Source organism: Miniopterus schreibersii, assembly GCF_964146895.1.
Source record: "Miniopterus schreibersii genome assembly, chromosome: 1".
NCBI classification, from domain to species: Eukaryota; Metazoa; Chordata; class Mammalia; order Chiroptera; family Miniopteridae; genus Miniopterus; species Miniopterus schreibersii.
Window position 1 is genome coordinate 51,473,945 of NC_138101.1, and position 27,609 is coordinate 51,501,553.

General features: G+C 38.0%; 1 protein-coding gene across 1 annotated transcript; it reads right to left on the bottom strand.

The window, feature by feature from the left end:
• Window positions 1–1,290: 1,290 nt before the first annotated feature.
• On the bottom strand, window positions 1,291–26,735 carry HSD17B11 (hydroxysteroid 17-beta dehydrogenase 11). The gene is made up of 7 exons (XM_081123672.1): window positions 26,221–26,735; window positions 23,983–24,090; window positions 19,751–19,882; window positions 18,273–18,379; window positions 14,247–14,384; window positions 5,838–5,954; window positions 1,291–3,080 (listed from the first exon to the last, which is right to left on the bottom strand). The coding sequence occupies exons 1-7, from the start codon at window positions 26,431–26,433 to the stop codon at window positions 2,990–2,992; spliced, it is 906 nt and encodes a 301-aa protein (XP_080979798.1). The 5' UTR covers window positions 26,434–26,735; the 3' UTR covers window positions 1,291–2,989.
• Window positions 26,736–27,609: the final 874 nt, after the last annotated feature.

Sequence of the window (27,609 nt, forward strand, 5' to 3'; positions counted from 1 at the left end):
GTGGAATAGTGAGCACCTGCGTTGTAGCATTTTATTTCACCTTAAAATAATTCCTAGATGAAATAGCTTTAATTGCCATCAGAGATTTTCATTGGCTGATTTTGGATATTGTTTGAATACCAAGGAAAGCTGGGGTAAAAGGAAGTAGAAAGGTGTTCAGGATGATGGTTCGATTCTCCAAGAATTTCACTGAGGCTGTATGATAGTGAGGTCAGCAAACGTGGGTTCCAGTCCTCAGCTTGACCTCCCAGTAGCTGTGTGATTTTAGGTTAGTTTGTTGAACCTCTTTGGGCTGTAGTTACCTCATCTATGAAATGGGAAAGATGTCACACAGAGGGAACTGTCCACAGGAGTAAGTCTATTAGCCAGCCTGCGAAAGGAGGCTAATAACTGCTCCCCTTCCCCACAGTAAAATTATTAGCCATTTACTCTCTAGCCAAGTTGGTGTTGAGGATGTATGGAAGGTCAGTTTTAATTTTTTCCCTTGGCCTGATTCCCCACTCATTCTAATCCTTGTTCCCACTAAAAAGAGTAGATTTCTGGCAAGTGAGAATGGTGGCGTGGCGGTGGGGCAGGGAAGACTGTTTCTGAAGGTGAGCATGGAAATATTCTCAAAGGGAAGAGAAGAGGTCAGTGAGTCCCAGCAGTCCCAAGGGAGGTCTCCAGGGGGACAGCGAGGGCTCAGAGAAAGGCTTTATAGTTTGTCACTGGAGGTTGGGTTCCTGGCCACAGTCAGGATTTCTGTACCCAGCAAAAGAGAGAGCCATCTGCCACTAAAATCTTAGTTTAGGACCACAGAGCACCATATAGTTGACATGAGGAGTCTTTCCCATTTCCCTCAAGACAATGTAAGCCTCTGACTTTGGTGTGACCTTCAGAAGTAGCCCTATTGTTGGCTGTTAAGAAGTGGGTTCAAAGATTAACTTCATTCCAATGGCAAAAGTTTTCAAACTTAGAGTCACAGCAGCAATTGCCTGATGTTGGTGAATCATAGCAAACTTTTTTTAAAAATGCAAAGAACTAACTTGAGAACCCCTCCAGTGTTTATCCCATCATCGACCTTCCAGCAGTGGGGCTCCAGCCTCTAAGGTTCCTCTGGGTCCCTGCTCACTCCTGCTGTGTCCACAGCTATTTCCAGTCCTTCAACAATGCCCTCTGCACAGGATCGCTGGGGGTTAAATGGCAAACTGTGGCTAGAATGTGGTTAACATTCAATAAAAAGAACCCATTACCATTCCGTCAGCCTAATATCGAAGAAGTAATACTTCACCATAATGGTTAAGGCCAAAGTTCATCCAAGTGTTTATTTCAGACAAGTGTGTTAAGAGCCAAAACATGTTTACTATGATAAGAGGAAAGTTATCAATACACTTTGAACTTCAGTTTATCTTACTGAAGTTTCACTGTCGGCTTTCTCCTAGCCTTTCTCCTCACGGTTCCATTGGGCAAGCTGGAACAGGTATAACTTAACGAAAATAATCATCAATTACATCTATTTCAAAACAAGTTAGAAGCTGACTGTACAGACTCGCAGTGTCATTCTCGTAGATTCTCTGGTAGAGCGCTGCTACATGGCCCACGCATGGACGGGAATCGAAGTCACGGTATTCAAATACGATAATTTGGAAAGCAGGCGTTTTTACGGAGATGTGCCTTTACATCAACTAAATGTTGAACATAGTTCAACAGTAATTGCACTTTGATTTTCTGTATCACAGGAGGGTAGCTGATGGGAAAGAGGAAATTTATTGTAGGAATGATACCTTCTGAAATTTTCTTACATGGTATAGAATCTATAGTATAACCTTCCTTAAACGGATTGTCATACAATCCTTAGAATCTGCAGTGGCATTGATGAGATTACTCGACTGTTCAATAAGTCAGTGTTTAGGATAGCACTTGACACGTGGTGAATAAATATTAATTCCTGCTTATAAGATGGATCGAAATCTTTTACAATGAAGTGTCTAAACCCAAATGTGATTCATTTGCTACATTTCACAGGGGTGAGTGACTCTGATTTATGCTTTCTGAGTATGAACTTTCTGATATAAGGAGCAAAGTTCTTTACTTCATATGTATGTTCTTTACTTCGTGTGTCTAACACAGTCTTGAAAATATTTTTCTTTAATAGAAATCCAACAAACCTACTTATCTTTTCAATTTATTGGTCTGAACTTACATTATTATCTCACTGAGCCTCACTCACATCTGAGGAATTTCCATATACTAAAAAAAAAGTTTGAGTACATAATCCATTTTCCTTTCATTTGAAGGTTAAGCCATGTTCTGTTCAAAACAAAAAAGATGGAAACACCACAAGTTTAAGTTTCATCCACTTATTATTATTGCCACTTATAGGTACATTCTCCCAATTTTCTGCCTTAAATCTTGATGATGTTTTTTTATTTGCAACATGTGTCTAACTCCAGTTTCCTTGTGCTGAAATGTTTGGCACTGAAATGTGAGGTATTTCCCAGGAAACAATGGTAATGTGTAGGATGAAATGTTTGAACATTTCTGACATCACTTGAAATTCACTGTGAAATGCTACCAGATACAGTCCTTCATTATATTTAGAGAGCCTGAAGTTTCTATTTTATGTACAATAGAAAAAGGAAACGTGCATTATATAAAATTTAAGTGTAATTAAAAATAAAAATATATCTTAAACATTTATAGTACAAATTATGCAAAGCTTTCCGATGAGCCATGAAATCTTAGAAATTATTGTTAAACTGTTTTTGTTCTTTTTCTCCATTTTCCATAAGGCAATTGCTAAGGTATTTCTCTTTGTATTATACGAAATTAGCTTTCAGCTAAAGAACAATGGTAATAAATGCAGAGGACTGCCAGAGCCTCAAAAGGTGATACTGAAGGGAAAAAAAAGATAATTAAGAAAAGCAGAAGTCCAAACATTAAACTTCTGATTAATATTGGATGAAATCAACTTAAACCTGGTAAATCAATTTTCAAAAAAACCAAGTACTTATTGTCCTTTGCTTTTATATCCAATAACTGCATCAAACCTAATATTGATCTTCCGTTTTAAAAGAGTCAGGAAACGGTCAGGAAACATCCTAAAAGAAAGACAGGAACATAATTAGGAAATTAATATTACGTGCATTTTTAAGATATCTTCTCTTAAAATACTTATATTTATCATGTATCATTTCATGTTCATTTTAAACAAGATTGAGAATTTTAACACACAGTCACTATTATATGTTCTTTCCAATTAAATCCATTGCCTTTTCAAAAGGAAAAGGAAGATTTAATTCTTTAGGGTTAAAGTCACTTGAAATATTTAGTTTTAAAAAGAAATATACTCTGTTTTTCAAAAGATCTATGAGAGGAAGTCTATAGAACTAAATAATTGAGATTCCAAGGCTTTAAAAAATGACATCGGAAAGGAAATGAGAATAGGAGCTAACTTTATGCTTTATAATCCTGTATATTAATAAAATGTTCCACTAAGAGACTGGGGAAGCAGAATTGCTCAATGATAATGCAGATAATACACTTTGTTTTGAGCATAATGCTGAATAAGTTATTTACTTTTTAAAAAAATATATGTTTTTATTGATTTCAGAGAGAGGAAGGGAGAGGGAGAGAGACAGAAACATCAATGATGAGAGAGTCATTGATCGGCTGCCTCCCACATGCCCCCGACTGGCGATCGAGCCCGCAACCCGGGCATGTGCCCTGACCGGGAATCGACCCCGGATCTCCAGGTTGATGGGTCCATGCTCAACCGCTGGGCCACGCCGGCTGGGCAAGTTATTTAACTTATAAGTTTAAAGTCCTCACATGTAAATGAAAATATTAACACCTATCCCAAGTGTTGTTTGAAGGATCAATATGTTAATATAAAATGCCTTAAACAGTGATAGACATCCTCCCGCTCTATACTTAAGAATATTGAGGAACTTGTCATGTTCTAATGAGTCTGAGAGAAACTAAAAAGAATATGTAAGTCAGTGTAACTATATACAGACGTCTGCCTAAATGGCATTAAAATAAAGTTTGGAAATTGAGCACTGAACATTCATAGTCAGAGGAAAATCAGGGCATTGATAGTAATAGTGGTAGTTATAAAAATAATACTGGTATATAAAATTTATTGAGTATTTATAGGGTACTAATACTTTAAATGCGTTATTTTATTTATTCCTCATAGCACTATAGTCTTATTATTGTCTCCTTGAGACAGATGAAGAAACTGAGTTTCAAAGAAGTTAAATAACTCATCCATGTTCATGTTTGCAAGCCAGTCACACAAACACAGCTTCACCTAACTCCAGAGCACAAACCTTGAGTCTCTATGCTAAAGGTCCAGGGAACAGAATTCACTTATTCAATCAGCAAATATTTTGATGCCTTGAATGTGTCTATCAACACTTCAAAGTGCAGAGGATATACAGGGTGTCCCAAAAAATACATACACACTTTAACAGCTGATAGCTCAATTTTGAAAATAAAATGTATTTTAATAAACACTGCCTTTATAAATTATTCAAAGTGTGTGTATACATTTTTTGGGACACTCTATGGTGATGAAAACAGGCAAAATTTCTTCCCTCATAGAGTTATTTTCTAAAGGACTATAATCACTGAGTGCCTACCTTGGTGATGTGACAAGTCACATGCTAATATCTCAAAGGTTTTAACTCATGTATCCACCAAGGAGACACTTGGGCTTTATTACCTAAACCTCTAAAGTGTGTTCGACCATAGTCCCTAGCAGAAGGGACTAAAACACCTGACACACACCCTAATATTTTTCATCTCTTAAATTTTTTTTTCAGTCTTTAGGTGAGTAGCTCTCAAAGTTTGATCTTCGAACCAACTGCTTGTGGCAATTACCTATTAAAATACAGATTTCTGGGTCCCAACTCAAACATTCTATATTAATATCTCAAGAGGTGAAAGCCAGTCATCCTGATACCCTACCATGTTGGAGAAGCCTGACTCAAGGGACAGGAAGAGGCCTTTTTTTTCAGCCAAACGCATCTCTTCAGTTTCCCCTTATTACCAGATGAGTGACGAGACAACGTGTTATAATGAGGCATTCTTTAAAGCAGTGGTTTCCAATCCTGGCTGTACACTAGAATCACCGGAAAGTTGCTGTATCTCTCAGAGACCAGGCCACACTCCAGATCAATTAGGTCAGAATCTTGGGGAGGAGGTCTCAGACACTAGCATTTTTAGAACTCCCAGGTGAATTCCAATGTGCAAAGTTGAGAGCTATTGCTCTAAAGAAATGCTTCTAAATTTAAATATGCATACAAATCACCTGTGGATCTTATTAAAATGCAAATTCTGATTCAGGAGATCAGGAGATTCTGGCCCATGGACCACATTTGAAGTAGCATGGCTCAAAGATCTCTCAAATTATTTAGCAATCCCTATGCTTCAGTATGATTTTGCACAAAACGAGAGCTCAATGATTATATGTTGTATATTTAAATGAACACATAAAACTTAACTATGGTCTCCTCCAATATCATTGTCCTATGATTCCATTATGTACTAATGTTTAAAAACTGTCCTTCATATTTATTCATTTATAAGACAAGACTTCCAAAAATATACATTTTTCTTTAAAAAAAAAACTTAAAAACTTGTGAAATTATTCAGTTCATTTACCCAATTGCTAAACCAATCTTGCTTCAATCACTAACAAATGTAGTTTAAAAATTGATGGATTCTTTAAACCCATTATTTTTGTTAACTTTATTCCATTTCATTGCACTTTACAGAGATTTGGTTTTAAATCTGAGTAAAAATGTGTAGGATGAATATTTGTAACACAGGCAAACAAAACTGTTGCTTACGTTTCCACCACTGTCAAAAAGCTTATGGAAGATGGAACAAAAATCATTTTCTGCTCAGTCAGGATCCCCTTCATCAGCTTGCTTACCACTTCCTCAGGCTCCAGGGTGGGTCCCAAGCTGAAATCAGAAGCAGATTCCAGAAACAAATCATTTCACTGAGGCTTCAGCTTTAGTTCAGTGCCAAACAAATCAGTTCCATTACCACACGAACCGTAACATAACTGACTTGTGGCATCTAGCCCATTATAGGTGCTCAAAATGGTAGCTGCATTAGCACAAATAATAACAAAAACCATTTATAACCATTTATGTAGTGCTTAGCATGTACTGCCCACTGAGCTCAACATTCCCCACAGGGTACCTCTTTGAAGTTTTACAACAACCCTGTGAAGGACAGACTACTGTCCCTATTATGCAAATGAAAAGTATAAAAGTCTTATATGCATATATGCATAACCCATGAACACAGACAATAGTGCAGTAGGCCGGGGGGGGGGGGGGGGAGAGTTGGGTTGGAGGGGGTCAATGGCGGACAAATGGGGGATATCTGTAATACTTTCAACAATAAATTCCAAAAAAAGAGAGAAGTATAAAAGTAACCAAGACTTAAAAATAATTTAGCTAGGTTAACACTGATAAATTCACTTTTAAATATTTAGAAGCTTTGGGAAAGAAATCAGATACCATTATACAAGTATTATTACATACTAAGACATTTTAGTGAACAGTTTCTAAAGTGTCAGAGGAATTACAACACAGAAATATGTCCAGTAGAATAAATACTACTACTGTGAGCCCTGGCCAGTATGGCTCAGTGGTTAGAGCATCTGCCCTCGCACTGAAGGGTTGTGGATTCAATTCTTGGTCAAGGGCACGTACCTGGGTTGAAGGTTCGATCCCCGGCCTTGGTTGGGGCTCTTGTGGGAGGCAACAAATCAATGTGTTTATCTCATATCAATGTTTCTCTCTCTTTCTCCCCCTCCCTCCCACTTTCTCTAAAAATCAATGGAAAAAATATTTTTGGGTGAGGCTTAACAAAACAAAACAAAACAAATACAATTACCGTGGCAAATTTCGAGCTACCAACATGGCACCACTGAATGAGTATAATCCGGCCTCAGTACTGTACTGGTAATGTGACAATAAAGGGGAAATGTACATGTAAGCACTTTATAAATTATATTATACAATTGTTACTTGCCACTTTCTTATATAACATCTTATTTATGGCAGTAGCCAAAAAAAAGTAGTATCTTTCTGTGGCATACTGAAAAAGTAAATTTTTAGAGAAAATAGAATTTGGTCATGTATATTACATGTAGGAGAGTAGATGTTTTAAAAGGATGTTCAACAAAAACTAATCAGAACATCCAATTACACTTAATATAATAAATTCAGATTATGCTGCATTGTTTATATTACTAACTGGAAAGGGATAACTTATTTGATTGAAAATCATTTAATTAAAAGTTGGTCATATATCTAACAACAGAGTCCTAAAATAAATGAAAGAAAAAATTAACAGAATTGAAAGGATACATAGTGTAACAAAAGTTGGAGACATTAATCACATATTTAATGATCGATTGAACAACTGGACAGAAGAATAACAAGAAAATAGAAGACTTGAAAAACAGTATAAATCAACTATACCTAATAACATCTATAGAAAAATCCACCCAACAGCAGAATACATATATTTTTCTCAAGGGCACAAGGAACATTCTCCAGGACAGATCATATGTTAGACCACAAAACAAGTCTTGTTACATTTAAAAAGACTGAAATCATACCAAATATGTCCTCTGACCACAGTAGAATAAAATTAGAAATCAATAATAGGAGAAAACTAAAAAATTCAGACATATGTGGGAATTAATGAGTGGGACAAAGAAAAAAAATCACAGGAAATTAGAAAATGCTTGGAGACGAATGAAAAAACACAACACACAAAATTTATGAGATGCAGCTAAAGCAGTGCTCAGAGGGAAATTTATAATTATAAGTTCCTACATTAAAAAAGATCCCAAATCAGTAATCTAACTTTCCACATTAAGAAACTAGAAAAAAAAACTAAACCTAAAGCAAACAAAATGAAGGAAATAATAAGATTAAAGTAGAGATAAATCAAAGGAGCCTTCATCTCATAAAAATGCAACCACTTATTCACCTCTTCATCAGAGTTCAATGGGCAGGAAGAAAATTCTCTAAGCATAATGTGAGTCTTCACTTTTCCTTTCTGAATTATGAAAGTACCTCCCATCCCTACAGGCTTATCTCCATAATGTTTATCCAGAGTCTGTCTCATACAAGTCACAAAGTTAAGTTTTCCAGTCCTTCTTTTGGCTTTCACCTCAATGACTGTATTTCTCTAGTAGGCACCCTCCATCTTCAAGGTTAATGTAGGCAAAGTAACTTCCATTCACAGGAGGTTTGTGTTCACTTTCTGTTTGAATAACTGGCATAAACTCAGAATTGAACCCAAGAGTCTGAAATGGGCCTGCCCCCGCTCCAAGAATAAAAGCTCCAGGAAGCTTGATTTCTTTTGCAATCTTATTTAGATCATAAACTTTTTTTTGTTTGACCACTGTCCTTTGTTAAATATAAAATTATAATCTTACTGATTATAATGATTGGAAATTTTAATCATTAGCCAGAAATTAACTCTCTCATCTTACTAATGCCAACAATGGGCAGATTTAGGAGCTCTTCAGTACTAAGCACATAATAAATCTTCAAAAAATACTTTGATTGTCTTCTTTGGATGTTAGCTGTAAGATGTCCTTTGAGTATAAATTACTAAATACTATTTTTAAATAAGCACTAGTTTGTAGCAAAAAATGAATAAAAATTATATATTCATAAAATAATAAAAAAATAAAATAAAAAAATAAAGTAGAGATAAATAAAATAGAGTATTGCCCAGCCGGGTGCGGCTCAGCAGTAGAGCGTCAACCTAGGATCCAGGCGATCAGGGTTCAATACCCGGTCAGGGCACATGCCCGGGTTGCGGGCTCGATCCCTAGTTGGAGGCATGCAGGAGACAGCCGATCAATGACTCTCTCATCATTGATGTTTCTATCTCTCTCTCTCCCTCTCGTTTCCTCTCTCTGAAATCAATAAAGATGTATTTAAAATAAATAAATAAATAAATAAATAAATAATAAATAAATAATAAAATAGAGTATAGATAACAATACAATCAATGAAACCAAAAGTTGACACTGAAAAGATCAACAAAATTGACAAATTTTTAGCTACACAACCTAGAAAAAGAGAGAGAAGACTCAAACTATTCAAATCAGGAATGAAAGTGAAGACATTACTACCAACCTTACAGAAATAGAAAAGAATTAGAAGAAAACACTATAAAAAAATATATGACAAAAATTAGATAACCTAGTGAAACATACAAAGTTTTAGCACCAAACTGACTGAAGAAGAAATAAGAAATCTGAATAGACCTTTAACAAGAGATTGAATCAGTAATCAAAAAACTCCCAGTAAAGAAAATCCTAGGACCAGATGGCTTCATGATGTTTAAAGAATTAACACTAGAATGTTTACAGAAATAACACTAGTCCTTGTCAAAGCCTTTGAAAGATAAAGGAGAGAATGCTTCCTAACTCATTCGATGAGCCAGAATTACCCTGTTACTAAAGCCAGACTAACATATCACTGGAAAACTAGTGATATCTCTTATAAATATAGATGAAAATATTCTCAACAAAATACTGCAAACCAAGTCTAACATTATATTAAAAGGATTATGTGTTATGGCCAAGTGAGATTTATTCCAGGAATATAAGGTGGTTCACTATATAAAAATCAATGTAACATATACCATGTTAATAGAATGAAGGAAAAGCTCCACATGATTATCTCAGTAGGAACAGAAAAAGCAATTGACAAAATCCTTTCATGAAAAAACCCCCCAAAACCCCACTCAACAAACAAATAAAATAAGAGAACTTCCTTAACCTGATCTATAGAAGCACTTGAATAATGGGGTCTGATTTGTATAAGCAGAGTGGAATAGAGAAGATAACAGGACTTATTAAATATGAAAAGATAATTGCCATCCTTTCTAATAATAAAAAATGTATTAATATAACACAAATACTGTTTTTTCCTATCATATTCACAAAAATTAAAAGTGTGCTAATATTCAAAGCTGGAAAAGGTGAGGGGAATGGGCACTTAATACTCTGCTGGTGGGAGGAGAGATGAGAACAATCCTTCTGAAGGGCAATCTAATAAATCTAATAAATAAAAGTAAGTCCCTACTCTTTGATCCAGCAACTGTTGCAAAAAACCAATCATAACAAAATGGTTGGAAAAGTGAGCAAAGATACACACATATGTACATAAATGCACATGCATATGAATATATAAACACACACCGCACATATGTAGATGTATGCATGCACACACAAACAAGGATATGCATTTATCACAGCAATAAAAGATTAGAGATCTAAATGTGATTCCATAGAGGAGATGTACACCCAAATTGTTGGGCTAACATTAAAAAGAGTAAGGTAAGGGAGCACTTTATCTATCAACACAGAAAACTGACAACAGCAAATTGTTTTTTGTGTGTGTGTTTATGGTTTGTTTGTTTTTTACTTTTCAATTACAGTTTACATTCAATATGATATTGTACTAGTTTCAGGTGTACAGCATAGTGTTTAGACTATCATATACTTTACAAAGTGTTCTCCCTGATATTCCCAGTACCCACCTGATACTATAGAGTTATTACATTATTATTGACTATTTTCCCTATGCTGTGTTTTATATCCCATGACTATTTTGTAACTGCCAATTTGCACTTCTTAATCCCTTCACCTTATTCACCCAGTTTTATTTTCTTCTTTAGATTCCATATGTAAGTAAAATCATATGGTATTTGTCTTTGACTCACTTATTTCATTTAACATAATACCCTCTAGGTCCATCCATGCTGTTGCAAATGGTAAGATTTCAATCTTTTTTATGGCTGAGTAATAAATAGTCCATTGCATATGTGTACCACAGCTTTTTTATCCACTCAGCTATTGATGGGCTCTTGGGTTGCTTCCATATCTTGGCTAAATAATGCAACAACAGCATACTGTTAAGTCAAAAAGGCAGCTTACAGAATAGCACGTATGTTTCCATGTACCAGAAAAAGAAATGCATTAACCCTTTGCGGTCGTTTGTCTACTCTCAGCCACCAAAGCTTTTTTACTGTTCCAGTCGTATGTCTGCTCTCAGCCACCACAGCAAGGAACCGTACGAATCTTAAGTCCATTCATGTATCAGTTCAAAATTTCTCTGAAAGCTCTTAATTCTGACCAGTACGACACCCATGTCCAAATTTAATACGACGGCAAAGCGTTAATGAGAATTGGGAAGCTATAACTGGAAATCTAATTTTTAATAAAGTGGTTATCTCTGGAAGAACAACATCTTTAAAGGAGCTTTTCTCTACATTATTTAAAATTTATTTATAATCATAACACATTATCAGAATAGGAATAAAGTTATTTCCAATGAAATATTTAATATACATTTTTAAAATGATGATTCTCAGAAAAAAACTTCTATTACAATTTTGTTAAAAAATAAAGCCAGGAATAGTAGGGCATTTGGAATCTAGGACCTAGGGAGGAATTTCAGTCGGCCCCTTTGGGGCTGTGTAACATTGGGCAATTTTCTTAACTCCTCCAAGTTTCTGTTCGTCCATAAAATGACACAGTAATACTTATCTTGCGGAATTGTTAGAAGGATTAGGGCAGGGGTAGGCAAACTATAGCCTGGGGCCAAATCTAGATTACGGTAACTTATGTGAGGTATCTAGACCTAGTAGGATACCTGGTATTTAGTAGTCCTTCAATAAATGCTTTTAATAAAATGATTTCTTTTCTCTCTCTTTTTTTTTTTTGGTGTGTTAATCCTCACCTGGGGATATTTTTTCCATTGCTTTTCAGAGACAATGGAAGGGAGGGGGAGAGAGAGAGAAAAACATCGATGTGAGAGGGACACATTGACTGGATGCCTCCCACACTAGCCCCGACCAGGGGTGGGGAGCAAACCTGCAACCCAGGAATGTGCCCTTGACCGGGAATTGAACCCAACACCCCTCAGTGCCTGGGCTGATGCTCTAACCACTGAGTCAAACCGGCTAGGGCAATAAAATGATTTCTTGATATACAAGTTTACCTAACAAAAATAATTCTTAGCAGTCAAAAATTACTCAGAACACCTGATTACACTTAATTCCAATAAATTCAGATTATGCTGCATTATAAACTTTATAGTAAACTAGTTTCTTCGCAGTATGTTAGATGTGTAAATACAAGAACGAATAAACTGCACCCCTGATGTGCTTTAAAAGAGAATTTAAGTTCCAATATTAGCAAGACACAGATGATTTTGAATCAGTCATTTAGAGGTTGGTTCAGTTTCCTTATTTCAGAAAGGTGGCCCTCTGTGTAAAATGGACAAAGTTTGGCCTGAATCTCAGTTCTGCTACTTACAGGCAGGTTACTTGATCTCTCTAAGCAAAATACTGTCGTGAGGTTTAAGAAAATTACAGATTTTATTGAGTATCCAAAATATAAACCCATAAGATCTGTCTGTCCTCGAATCAGAATAATTAAGTTTCTAGATTAAAACCAACTTCACCTTTGGCACCCACTCTAGTATCAGCTTATCTTCAAAGGGGTTCATGGGGCAGGACCGAGCCCCAGACCCTTCCTGAGCCAGGTCATATTCCTGTGACTAGGCTAGCATCCTGTCAGCTTCTGTTTGTGCCCCCCACCCCCACAGCAAGCTTCCCAGTTATTTTTCAAGCAGAGCTTTGCCGGGAGAGGGCACCCCTGCCCACATGAAGGTGAGCTTTGTGCAACCTTGCCCTGGGGGCAAGGGTAAAAAATTCAATTATAATTTTAAAAATATATGCCATCTGATTTTAACTGCTGAAAGTCTAAGTGAAAAATTTTGACTCAAATATATTGTTTTAGTATCTAAATTCTGAAAATAATGGAGGAAATAGGCAAATTCTATCCTTGGGCATGACACCTCTTCCTCTGATAACCCTTTCAGTTTTAGTGAGCTCTTTTAATGAATGAATGAATGAATGAATTTTTATTGAGACATAATTGACACATCACACGGTGTAAGTTTAAGGTGCACTACATGTCGATTTGATACACTTATATATTGTAGTATGACTGCCACCATAGTGTGAGTTAACACATTTCTTTTTTGTGGTCAGAACAGTTAAGATCCAGCTTTGAAGTTTTGGGTTTTTTGTTTTTTTTTTTCCCTAAATATGTTTTTATTGATTTTAGTGAGAGAGGAAGTGAGAGGAGAGAGAGAAAGAAACCCAGATGTGTGAGATACACTAGTCAGCTGCCTCCTGCATGCCCCCTACTGGGGATGGAGCCCACAACCTGGGCACGTGCTGTGACCAGGAACTGAACCGGCGACCTCACGGTGCATGGGCCAACATTCAACCAACTGAGCCTCACCGGCCAGGGACACTTTGAAGTTTTTAATACAGTATTGTTTGTAAACATATTGCTGAGGGATGTGAGCAGTGTACTTACTGTTTCCAGAACCCCATGTGTAATATATGCCAGTTACATAAAATTTAGACATTTAATCTGTACATAAGGAGATGTCTGGAAGGATGTTCATCAAAATGTTAAGAGTAGTTTCTAAAATGCTAAGAGGGTTTTAAGAAATTTTCAAAAGAAACTTTCCTTATTTGTACTTTTCCGTGTGTTGGAATTTTTAAAAAGTATATATCATGTTTACAAAGGCAATTAAAGCTATTCCCAAAGAGAAGAAACATTAAAATTAACCTCAGAGAAGATCCTTACAATTTTATTTTTTAGCCAAGGGAAGACCATGGTCTGGTACTCAATTTGGAAGATAATCTCTAGATTACCAATGGAAAGTGTTTCTCACATTGTGGTCCTGATTTATCTCCATCAGAATTACCTATGATGTTTGTTAAACATACACAGTTCCAACTCCCCATCCCAACTACTGACTACCCTATCCCAACCAAACCTAATAAAAATCAACATGTCTACAGGTGGGTCCCCTACATGGTTCCCAAGCACTCCCAGTGAAACGTATGTTTACTTGTCTAAGAACCACTGCTTAGGGAAAGGAAAAATAAGGAAGATTAGCAGGTTCACCTGTGTCATTCAGATGAACATTTATATACATTCTCTCCCTTGCTTTGTCTCTACACCTGTTTTCCCACAATCTCCAGAAGCTGGAACTGAAATTAGGTAAGGGCAGTGAATATCAGGTGTTTTAAGGCTTAAAATACTTACGAAAACCCACAGAATGGCTCATATTCATGCAATCACCAATCTTTTTATTGCCATTTTTGTCTCAACTTACCCAGTACTTGGGTTTTTGACGAAGCCAGTGTTGATGAAATTAGGGCAGAGACATGATGTTTTGACTCCAGTTCTTCCTAAGGCTTCCAATTCGTCAGTCAAAGCTCTGTGAAATCCAACGGCTGCAAACTTGCTTGAACTGAAAATACAGACAGAGGTCACAAAATAATTCTGGAAAGCTGCTGCATCTATTTAATTCAGAGGTCTGTTTTCCTTAGTTAAGTGTGGTCGCCTGCCGAGAAGCGTGGGCAGCACCTGGATCTCAATGCCCAGCAGACCTACTGAATCAGAACCTTCATTCTAGATCTTTGAGTAAATTCAGAGGTACATTAAAGTCTAAGAAGCACTGACATAGAATATTTACTGCATCCCAACATCATTTATCAGAGTGACAGGTTTTTTCAATGTATGACCATCTTCATTTAAAATGTCCTAAAAAATTATAACAAATGCTTACCAAGGTTATTTCTGCATGGAGAGATTATCAGTAAATTTTCTTTTACTAAGGTGTATTTTCTGATTTTTCTTAAGTGAACCAAAAATGCAAGAATATATTAAAACTCAGAGTTAATGCTCTTGAGTGTGTTAAAAGGATTTTATATTTTTGAACTTCAAAGTGAATTTGTTTTGAGACATATATATCTATATGTGAAAGCTATGAGTGGATTTTTTCTGTACTTTGTAACATTATATCAAATTTCTTATTCATAATCTGAATTAATATTTCTTATTCCAAATTATTCTTTTAAATAACATTTCATTACAAGCTAATGATGAAGACTCCAATTTTGCCATGTCTTCCCATACTGCTAACTTTCATGCTTATAAATTGGTTATTTGAATTGACAAGATATATTAGCCAGAGTTTTGCAGCACCAAATTGTTTTCTTTTTAAAATCAAGATACTTTGGGGTAAAATACTTAGCAAGCAGCAAAAGAACAGAATCAAAAGATTAACCTCTCTCACCATGAATTCAGTTCTTTCATCTTGCATTTTTCACATTAATCATTAAAACTGTTGAACTATAAATTCAAAAGAAATGGACTTTTTCGTTTTCTAATATAGGTGATTAGAACTGTAATCGATTCTTTTGCTATGTCTGCATTGTCCATCAGGACAATGATAGCTGAGGGCTGGATTACAGGGGGAAAAACAGGTGATGCTAGGTCCTTTCTCATTTCATTCTAACAAATAGGAGCTAGAGCATATATGATTAATCCCTCCAGGCAAAGCATTTTGAAAGCTAAAATGAGACGTGGGACTTTACCATTCTGTGTGAAGAGAGGAAAGTAGAATTGGAACAAAATCAATAGGTAACCTCCTGTTGTCGAACACTTACAGGATTCCAGATTCTATGCTCAGTGCATTTCATTATATGATTTAGACTTTACAGCATCCTGATGAGTTAGTTAGTTCCTATTGTTAGCATTATGTTACAGATGAGGAAAATGATGCACAGAGAGGTTGAGTAACTTGCCCAAGGTCACATAGGTTAATAAGTGATTGAGTCAAGATTCAGAACATTATTATTCATAGTCATCATATCCTGTAAACAACCGAAATGTTCATCAGCAGTGGTATGACAGTAAATCATTGTCTAGTTACATGATGCAATACTATACGGGCATGAAAATGATTGAATGGCAGCTAAAAACAACAACAGGAATAAATCTAAAAACAATGTGTGATTCCATGTATATAAAGATCAAAAATAGGCAAAATTAATCAATGGTGTTACAAGTCAATATAGGAGTTACCTTGGGAAGGAAAGAGAGATTGGTGTTTGGGAAGAGTTCCAAGAGGAGCTTCTGGGGTCTTGTAAAGTTCTATTTTTGACCCGCACGGTGATTAAATAGATGTGTCCACTTTGCAGGAACTCACTGAGCTGTACACTCATGATTTCTGCATTTTTATAAATGTTATACTTCAATAAAAAGTTTATGTTTTAAAAAGCAGCATCTCAGTTTAATTGTGCAATTGTTAATAACAACAGCTGATAAGATTGCTTTCTGCTGGGTGAAGTCTTCAGTGTGTCTCTGTGAAAGTTCTGCCATTGATCAGATACTGAGCGAAAACCAGAGTGTGAACTGAATTTAAGATAATTGTGGTCGCCTGGCTGGGCGTGGCTCAGCGGTTGAGTGTTGACCTGGAATCCAGGAGATCAGGGTTCGATTCCCGGTCAGGGCACATGCCCGGGTTGCGGGCTCAATCCCCAGTCGGGGGCGTGCAGGAGGCAGCCGATCAATGACTCTCATCATTGATGTTTCTCTCTCTCTCTCCCTCTCTCTGAAATCAATAAAGATATATTTGAAAAAAAAAAAAAAGATAATTGTGGTCAGTAAGGATCACAGACTGCAGCTCAGGCCAGTGAGGGCTGAGAGTACAAACAGGAGTTTTGCAAGGGCAGGCAAACCACAGATCCGTCCCCAAGCTGGAAATGTACAAACCAAATGCAACCCTGCCTTTTAGCTCAAATGGTTCCTTTGTGTGAATTAGAGAAGGCCACTCCTCTTCCCAAGCTAATTTACTGCCTATGTATCTGGAAAATCATTCAAGTCTAAAAGGACCTGAATGTGAACAGTGCCCCTAGAATGTGTAGTGTACAATCTACACAACTGTGTATGTGGCTCCTGTTTGACAATACCCGATGAAAAGCTTTAATTCTGTTGAAAGCACCATCACTAGTCACCAAAGTAAATTCGTTTCTCACACAAAGCCCGTTCTCGCTTGACTTGCACTGCAAACCTCAGTGAGGCAGAATCAAACCAGAATCAAAAGAACTACAATATTTCCTATGCCAAGGGAAGGGGGAAGAGCAACACGGCTGACGGCCCTGCTGGAGTCTCGGATCCTCCTTGCTTAGCAGGGAGTTAGAATCTGGCAGGGCGGGGGGACGCAGCAGCCTAGCAGCAGCATCTGCCACTGCCTTTCATCAAGGAAGTAAACACGTGCAAAACTGTCAGCCCTTGATGGCAGGGGCTCGCTGCCTAACTTAAGCTGGCTCTGACAGAGACCAGAGACATCTGGGCTGTACCTCCGTCTGTGACAGCTTCAGCTGTTATTTCATTCTTTTTTAAAAAACTCAGCCCATGTCTATATTTATTTTTTAAACGATTATAAAACAAATCAATGTTCAAAAAGGAAGAAAGAAAGAAAACATAGACGACCAAAAAGAACAAAATAAAAATCATTTGTATTGCCATTACTTAAGGCTAACCACTCAATAGGTGTGGTGAGACCAATGGTTTGGTATATATCCTTGCAAACTTCTTAAATGCAAGATGTGTGCGTGTGTGTGTGTGTGTGTGTGTGTGTGACCTGCCCATACCTAGGTCTATATATTTATACGCATTATCTATAGCTGCTACATATACAACTATAACTATATTGTTTCTGGAATTTAGATAATCAATTCCAAAAGAGCACAATGGTAGAAGACAAATTTGAGCATTATTTGTATGCATATTTATTTGCACAATCATAACTCAACATTCTAAAAGTTATTTGCTAGAATACAGAAACAGCCAAGAACTGTTAGGGTGGGTGCAACCAGTAGGATCACCTTGGCTACAGTGGCCTCACTGATCAACTTTTTATAGTATACAGAGGAACACACCATTACTGTGCCCTGCTTGCTGTAGTAAGTTCTTCAATTACTAAAACTGTGGATTTTTACATGGATAACTATTACAATTATTTTCACAACAATTTCACTGTTTGAATGCTTTTAATGTTTAGAATTCCAGATTGTACTCTTTCTGTCTTTACAGTTTTATTTCCACATTACTTTACTTAAAATTATTAATATTAACTTCTGTTCATGGTATTGCTTGTTTTGTAATTCCTTGCTGCTAAAGAGATAAGAAATGCTTAAAGCAGTTGGCTTCTAATTGGATAATTTCTCTGCAGCCACCTCTACAGTGGTCAACATAGAAGGGGATTAATGGGTGATAATGCTGTTGCACAAGAGACCTTGTGCAACAAAGCTAAGCATAGGAACCAATGAAAAAACACATGTTCACTTACCAATAAGCCATTAAAAAGGGGACCGTAGTATGCCCAGCTGCTGAAGCCACAGTGACAATATGGCCATGATTATTCTTCATCATCGCTGGAAGAAATGCCTTTGTAGTCTAGAAATCGTTTTTATAAGACAGAAAGAAAATATTTTTATCTCTGATTTGCAAATCCATTGGGAATATTTTAAAACAAAGATATATTTTGTTAACTATATATATTGTTCCTGGCATAAATTAAAAAAACCCTAGATTGCCAAATGTGGCAACATAAGGCAACTGCATAGGATGCCCAGATTCAAAAAATTAAGGTAAACAATGGATATTGAAAATTTTAAGAATTCATCTTATTTAAATTGTGAACAACTTGCCAGGCTGGGTGTGGCTCAGCAGCTGAACATCAACCTAGGATCCAGGAGATCATGGTTCGATTCCTGGTCAGGGCTCATGCCTGTGTTGCGGGCTCGATCCCCAGTCGGGGGCGTGCAGGAGGCTGCCCATCAATGACTCTCTCATCATTGATGTTTCTTATTCTCTCTCTCTCCTCATCTCCCTTCCTTTCTCTAAAATCAATAAAGATATATTAAAAAAAAAAATTGTGAACAACTTATGTCCACTGATCCTCCACCTTTTCTCAATGATGTCTTCTATCTTAATTTGAAGTTGTTAGAAAAGTGTTTGTCATTAAAATATTGAAGTGAACAGCAATCTTCCAGTAGTTGCTGAATGATTCACACAATAAATATTTATTGAGCATCTACTAGGTGATGGGGATTCAGAAACAAATAAGACAGACAATACCCTACATTCCAACAGAGGCAGAAAGATAAGCAAACTCATAAGTCATAAAATACAAAGACATATCAATAACTAGAAAATGTTAACATAATACTACATTTTCACCAACTAACTCCAATATTCTCTGGAGATTACTCATCCCAAACTCACATCCAAGAAAACTTTCAGGGACCCTTCGAGGGACTAGCTATTTGGGCAATATTTAGACTCCTCAGAAACTCGTGTGTGTGTGTGTGCGTGCGTGCGTGTGTGTGTATTTAAGACCTTGAATGGTGAGTTTCATAATAAAGTTTGCATTTGGGGCAGGATATAATGGGAGGCCTGGCTTTCATGAGAATCTGAAAGCAAACTGGGTTTCCCTTTTATAGAATCGCAGAAGGTGACTTGGATGATCACTAATTCCTTCTTCATCTTTAAACACAGAGATATGAGAATGTAGCTTAGAATTAAAACATATATAACACCAGAAGTTTATTATTATTTATTAATTTATTATTAATATTTTTGAGAGGGGAGAAAGACTGATGACCTTTAGTTGAAACATGAAAAATGATTTTTTTGTGTATTATCCCTGGTACCTAGAGGAGAAAACTTTACTATTGAGTTGATATGTCCTTATGTCTACTGAAAGCTCCACTTTAAACTTAATCTTTGAGAAGGGAATGTTTTTGTAAAAGAAGTCATACTTACCCAGAAATGTGCAAGTACATTAACTTCAAAAGTCTTTTCAATCTGAGGATCTTGTGTCGCAAACAAATCTGATGTATAGACCACACCAGCATTATTTATTAGAATACTAACATCTCCAATTTCTGTCTTCACCTTTAAAAATAAAATGAGAAAGATACCTGCATCATTAAGAAGTACGAGGGTAGGTTTGCAAGCAATGACTATTAAAGAAGCATGTATTTTTTAACGAGCTGTGGGGAAAACAAGTAGTTTTGAATCTATGTGCCAACATGGAAAAAAAAACCTTTAATTTTAGGTACTTAATTTCAAAATAGCTCTGCCTGTAAATTAGTTATGTAAAAATTTTCTTTTGCAATTTAGTCTCTTGACTTTGCTCTATTGATTATAGTTCAGGAGGCATGTGGCTAACAAAAACAAAACCAGTGACAAATAAGCAGATTTTTTAAATACAACTTTAAAAAGGTAAGCAAAAAAAAAAAGTTTAATTAATTGGCAAGCGCAGGGACTATTACGAGGAACTATGTAAAACTGATTACACACCATGAAACTGGCTACATCTTCTATTGTTTTTATGGTCACTCCACTCTATTGCTCCCTAACCTTTCTCCATTGAGTTGCAGTAGGCTTAATTGCAAGACTATTAAGCTAGCAATGCAAAAATATCCTATTCAACATTTTTATGGTTCTTTGAGTAACTAAGCTGTTTGGTGGATGGACCCTAGAGTTACAATGCATTTTGTTATACATTGTCTTCCAAATAAAAGCTAGCCTCTATTAATAGAGTTATCATTATTTAGATAGTGGTGCAGTGTGTTGGGAGACTGAGGGGGAGGTGTCTACTAGCCTATTTAAAGCTTTCACAGGCCAGCCGGTGTGGCTCAGTGGTTGAGCACTGACTCATGAACTCGGAGGTCATGGTTCAATTCCTGGTCAGGCCATATGTCTGGGTTGTGGGCTCGATCCCCAGTAGGGGATGTGCAGGAGGCAGCCAATCAATGATTCTCTCTCATCATTGATGATTCTCTCTCTCTCTCTTCCTCTCTTTGAAATCAAAAAAACATGTAAAAAAAAGCTTTCACATATGTAAGTGCTATGCATTTTAAGGAATTTCATTATCTCATTTAACTCTCACAAAGATTCTATGAGGTAGCAACTCTTAGTATGCTCACTTTAATGATGAGAAATATGAAGCACAGAATCGCTAACTTTCTTGCCAAAGGTCACATGGTTATTAAAGGTCACATGGAGTTGGGACTCTTCCACATTTTCTGACCTCAGAGACTAAAGTGAAGCGTCAAATCTGGAACAGAAAGGAAGTCAGGAGGGGAGGGAGGCCCATCAATATCCTGTAGGACATCAGTGTGCCATTGTGAAGGTTCCTCAGCCAGAACTGAATTTCATCAGGTTGTATTTAACTTACTAGAGTCAAGTTAAGAATTATTGGGCGCTTAATCAATACAATTTGTACCTATATCCACATCTCTAGCACAACAGAAAATTGTTATTCAGAATAATGCTACTAAGTTATGAGAAAAACAGGACATTTTATGTGGCTGAACTGATGAAGCTGCTCTAATGCCTCCAAGTTAACATGACTCAAGATATAAATTACTGTTTCACATTAACAAAGTATTTACCCAGACCCTCTTGACACTTCCTTCATCCTTGAGCTCTCCATTGTCACCTATCTCCCACCAGAGCGAGAATGTCAACTTGCACATTTCTTAATAATGAAAGTGAGCTGAGAGTTTTACTGTTGAGGTGGCATAAAATTGTCCTAATACCAAAAAAAAGAATAGCTACTTCAAAATATCTGATAGTCATAAGTCATTGTGTACACTCTGTTTAAGCATATAGTTAGTTCATCTAATAAAATTTTCAGTAAAAACACTATGTTTAAAATACATGGAATTGTGTCAATAATAGTTATCTTTTCCAGAAAAGCCTATTCCCAAATGACGATGGCAATGAATGTTTTCCATTTAGGTAACACTACTCAATTTCCTTAACACCTTGCTGACCGGCTATTTCAAGCCAGAACTCGATTGAATGGAGGGTTACTTTTCAGTCACGACTGGTCAGCAAGGTGTTTAAAATTACTTAAATTAATGTAAGTGCAGACATGAGTTATCTCGTGACCAGTCGGCAACACTCAGACACAGGAGCACCGTATACTCGAGACTGGTCAGCCGGGTGTGTAATAATGTCTAATAACAAAATGATATAAATACTGGCGATTCCATTATTGTTCGCATAGGTAGCCAGATGACAATAAAGGAAGGGGGTAGAAGGAATCGGACATAATGAAGCCTACTAAACCAGGGAGCTGAACCAGGCAATAAGCCTGTTTGTGTCTCCAGGATGTTACAGCTTCACACACTCCCTGGGCACCCTCCTTTCCAGGGACCTAACCCCAGGAGGGCAGGAACCGAGCCGGCAACCAGAAGGGGCAGAGCCAAGCCTGGGAAGAGGAGCGGGTTGGATAAGGGACACAGGGCCCTGGAAGGCCTAGGAAAGGGACTGGTTAGGGGGAGGACCCAACGCCCACACACAGAAAGACTGGGAAGTTGGTTAGTTTGAAAGGGTGCCTGGTCCTTCCCAAGCCTGGGATAATATAATCAGCCTGTGTCTCTGTCTCTCTTTTTCTCTAACGCGAGCTTGCCCAGTTTGTTCTCGAGTTTTCTCTCCATAGCGGCCATGCAGCCCTAGCAGCCATCTGGGGCCCTGGGCACCAAGCACAGGCCTGGGTACAGCAACGCAGCGCCAACCGGAGTGCAACCGGGAAGAGACTACGCTAGGGGACAGGCTATGCCAGCCACATGGGGACAGGCATGGGCTAACCATGGACTAAGCTTTGGCACAGCACAGAATTTTTGGACACTGGTCTTTGTATTGGGCTTAATGAAGACAAGGCTGGATTTTTTTCCACAGGGCGACAGATGGAGATGAGACATGGGGAACCTGGGGGCAGCCTTCTATTTCCACCCAAATAAATCTTACCACCAGACCTTATCCTCTCATGTGGGTCCCCTGAAATGCTTTTCTCGCGACATCGCAAGAACCCCATTCCCACCAGCAACATTATAATACTAACAACTAACTCTTATTAAGTGACTACTAAGCACCAGGTATTGTTCTAAGAACTTTACATCATTAATTCACTTAATCTTCATAACAATCCTATAAGGTAGATACTGCTGTGATCCCCATTTTATAATTGAGGAAAGTTAGGCACAGAGAGGTTGGGTAATTTGCCCAAGGTGGAAAAGCTAGTATTAACTAAAAGAAAACTCATTTCTATGAAGGAGAATCATTGTTAATTAAATAAAACAGTTACTGTGAAGAATGCAGATATTTCTTACCCAAAGGCCTTGATCTTACGGTACCCCCTTTCCAGAAGGCCATTTCCCACCACTGGCCTGGGTAATTTCTACCTATTCTTTTGACTTAGCTAAGGCCTAATCAATTATAAGAGGCATCAGTTTGAAATAAAAGATTATAATTTAAAATAGAAGTTAAGAATGTCCCCAAATCTAAAATTTCCTAAAATTCAAGAGGTTCTCAAGTCTTCGCTGAATCAGAATCTTTATACTATACTGAATCAGACTATCCAGGGGTAAGGCCCAGGAAGGTGTACTTTAAGGAATTTGCCAAGGTAATTCTACTGATCTTCCCACCATTACCACATTTAGTTAACAAGTACATTTATGGATGTGTTGAGGAAATCCCATTATATGTAGCACATCTCAGTTATATATAGACTAGTCAAATAATGGTTTATAGAAATAGGTATGTCTACGATCAAAGCCTGATTAACAGTTAGGTTTATCCTATCTTCCTGAGTTCTTGGACTGAACTTCAGAAGACCCTGTCAGTGGTTCTGCAGTGCCACCCAAGGATTTACCTGTATCAGAATCAGACAGGTGAGGTGTGGGTGCATAGTGTACTAAACACGCAAATTCCTGGGCCTAGCCCTCGACCTAGTGAGAGAAAACCTCTGGGGTGCCTATTTTTTTTTTTAAACAAGCCCCCTGGAAGATTCCAGAACACACTAAAGTCTGAGAACCTCAGTTCTAGGGTTTAGTTCTGGGTCTGCCACTATACAGAGCCAGCTATACAACCTTGAGTAAATCACAAAACTTCTGTTAGTTTGTCTGCATCATACCTGGGCCATCTCCAAAATCCCTCCCAGCTCTGACACGATATGATTCTAACCAAATGTAAAATTTCACCTTCTTCGCCGAGCTGTAAATATCTTCTCGGTTACTGCAGTCTACCACAAAGGCATGAACCTTTGCACCCAGTTTCTTGCATTCAGCAGCTGTCTCCTCAATTCCATGCTAGGAAAAGCAACAAAGAGGCAAGGAGAATAAAATAAATGATGTGAGCGCATTATATCAACAGCTGGAAATAATTAAGGGTAGTCACATTCTTTGAACTGGAACTGGACAAGAATTCAACTGACACATTTTTGGCAGGGATATAGGTACACTTTGCTTGCTCTCAGTACTTTGAAGAGCTTCTTTTAGTTGGAAGTGAATTTAAAGCAAGCTTTGAAAAAGAAGATAAAAATCTTAAAATATTGGTTTTGTATTATTAATTTTACATTGTGAATGTATGTATGTGTGTATATTCCATATCAGGCTTTAATAATATGACATTAAGCTTTTTTTCCTCTGTCACTAAAAACTACTTATGGACATCAATTTTCTGGCTGCAAAATAAATACATAAGGAGTTAACAACAATTCATTCATTCCTCCAACATTTTAATGTGTAGGTCACATTCATGGTGCTTTGAAGAACCTTGTGGACACAAATATGAATGAGTCAGAGTCCTGACCTCAGTGAGCTCACACTGTAGTAGAAAGAAGCATAAAATAAGTATAATATTTAGGTAGGACCATATGAAATCGTTATTGTTTTATTTTTTTTACACTTTATTAAATTTACTGGGGTGACAATGGTTAACATGAACATATAGGTTTCAGGTGTGAGTTTCTGTTACAAGATCTGTATATTGCTCTATGTGCCCACCACCTAAATGTTACTGTTTTAGAGCAAAGGATTGACTATCGGCAAGTATAAGAATAGAGCTACATAGAGAGAGCTGCGGGAACACAGAGAAGGGGCATGCAGTACAATTCTGGACGAGGTACTTGAGTTGGGTCTTAAGAGTAGAACAGCCATGCAAAGAGAGGGGCAGGGCACGGCAGGCACAGTGCAAGTAAAGGGACTGATAGGAGAAAGGTTCTCTCCTATCAGGGGAAGCACTAACAGATTGGTGATGCTGGGTCATAAAGTAAAAGGCCAGCTGTAGTCCAAATCAAAGGGCGTTAGGTGGCATATTAAGTGTGCATTATTTGGCACATACCATGTGCCAGATACAGTGCTAAATGCTTTGTGTGCATTATCTGATATAATCCTCCCAGCCCTCTAAGATAAGTAGTGTTATTTTATACATTTTGCAGTTTATATATTTTGCAGAAGAGGAACCGAAAGCTCTAGGGAGTCACCCATGATACTGGGTAAGTTGTCCATGAAGGAATGCAGAGCTAAGATGAGTCTGACCACACCACCACACCAGACACTTCCTTGACGACACCAGACACTTCCTTGACGACACCAGACTGGGCTGGGCCTACTTTGTATCTTTCATTGCACATGCAATTATTTAATGTCTATTTTCTTTACTAGAGTGAGGGCATCTGAACCTAGCTCCTGTTTGCCACCTGTTCTTAATATCTAGGCAACAGATACTAAGGAAGTATTTGTTGATTGCTCTCTCAACTCACCGGGTTGGCACTCACCTAACTTCGCATCCCATGAATTCTTGTGTACGTCACTGGATGTTAACTAATGTATAGGGTATGTAGCATTTCAGGCCAGCAGGTGCTTCCAGGAACCTCTTTGTACATCAATCACTGGACAAATTAAAGGTAAGAATCTAAGCCCTCTTCTCTTCCTTAAGACTACACCTATTCTGGAGAAAATTACATTGAAGATTTTTTTTTTTAACTAAATTACTCTTGGAAATTACTACCGCAATGTTGCTTTCTGTTTGGTATCTTAAACCGACTTACCTCAGTAACTGCAAGTAGGACTTTTTTCCTAATAGGTACAAACCTCTTACTCTTTGAATATACCAGCTAAAAACTATTACTTTTTCCATATGATTAAGACGGAGGGATCAGTGAAATCAAGTTCAGGAGGAAATTACAAATTATTCCCCGGGCAAAAGTCAAATGGGCAGCAACCGAGAATCTTACCCTCTAGGTCCGTTTGTCCCGTGGTCATAAACACGTTAATTAATCCATGTGTGTGTCCCCCACCCCGCCCCATCTATAAATTGGCAATAGTAAATTTTTCTACCTACTTTACAGTTACCGCTGGAGGGGCTTGTTGCCCGCAAAATACAAACACGCCCGCGGATGAAAGGTCCCAGAAAGTCAAGCAGGAAAGCACTGTTACCTTATTGATATCCCACAGAACCAGTTTGCTTTTCAGTTTGGCAAATTCATAGGCAGTCAGCCTCCCGATTCCGTGTCCCGCTCCCGTGATCAGGACGACCTCTCCGGCGACTGATTTTCTCTTCTTAGGAATGAAAAGCTTCAAGAGAGATTCTAAGATGAAAACGACCAGTAAGGGCAGAAGCAGGAGCAGGTCCAGAAGGAATCTGACCATTTTCGCGGCCGCCGGGATGAGCTGCGTTTACCGATCTCTCCGGGTTTGCTCGGGGGGGTGGGAGAGCCGCGCCGTCTCACGCCCGCGACGGTAAAAAGCAGGAGCAAGAGAAGGCTGGTTCAGCGACGAGAAACAAACAGCTCGGAACCGCTCCTTCCGCGGGGCCGGGCCTGCGAGGTGCCTGCAATTGGCTCGCGCGGGCGCGGGCGCGGGGCGCGGGGCGGGCGCGGGGCGCGGGGCGGGGCCAGGCCGCCGGAGGGAAGCCGGGCCGCCCGCTGCGCCGACCTTCGCAGCCGACCTCCGACGGTTAGCGGCCGCCTGTTTTCCTAAACTGGGCAACTTGACAGTGTCCGCGGCGCAGATGCTGCTTTTAAACTTGATTGGCAGCCCGTCACCAGCGAAGTGATTGATGCAAAGAGTGGCCTGTCCTACGTGAACCCGGGGGCACTGCCAGCGGTTCCGCTCCCGGCTGGGCAGTGGTGCTACATCTCATTTTAATTGGAGCTAAGCACGATTTTTTTTATTTTTATTTTTTATTTTTTTGGAAAATTTGTCCTTTCAGGGACAACGATAGTCAAGACCCAGGAAACACCTGATCATATTAAATGGGATTGTTTCGACAAGGAAGAGCTGTATATTTGGATAACCTTTTTCACTCAACCTATTAGAACCTGTGAAAAACCATATGTTACCCTTTAGTAATTGTATTTTATCCAGGTTAAATCACTGCCTACAGAATAGGTAAACTAGAAAGAAAATGTTTGTCTAAAGATTGTAATTTTGGGTTTAGCAGCCTATATATGTGAGTATTCAACATGTAACTGCGGATTTTTAAAAACCCTAGCCATTGGTTATTGAAAGAAAAGACCAAACTCTGGGCTTGTATGTGTGCAGTAAGAGCTTAATGTCTGTTGCATGTATTGTGTTTTTTTCAATTCAGTTCTTAACAGTAATTGAATTGGGACTTTTAACAAGACATTACAGTGCTTGGGAGGAGACTTGAAAGGAGGGTAATTAATGGTTACCCTTTTAGATTTAAGAGGCAGGAAAGTCAAAGAAATGAAGTTCCCAAGTAATTCATACCCCTTCCTCTTAAGCAGCCCTACACTGTTATAGTGGACCAAGGGACAGTGACAGTCGTGCAAAAGTAAAACTCCACCTTGGAGTCTTTGGAAG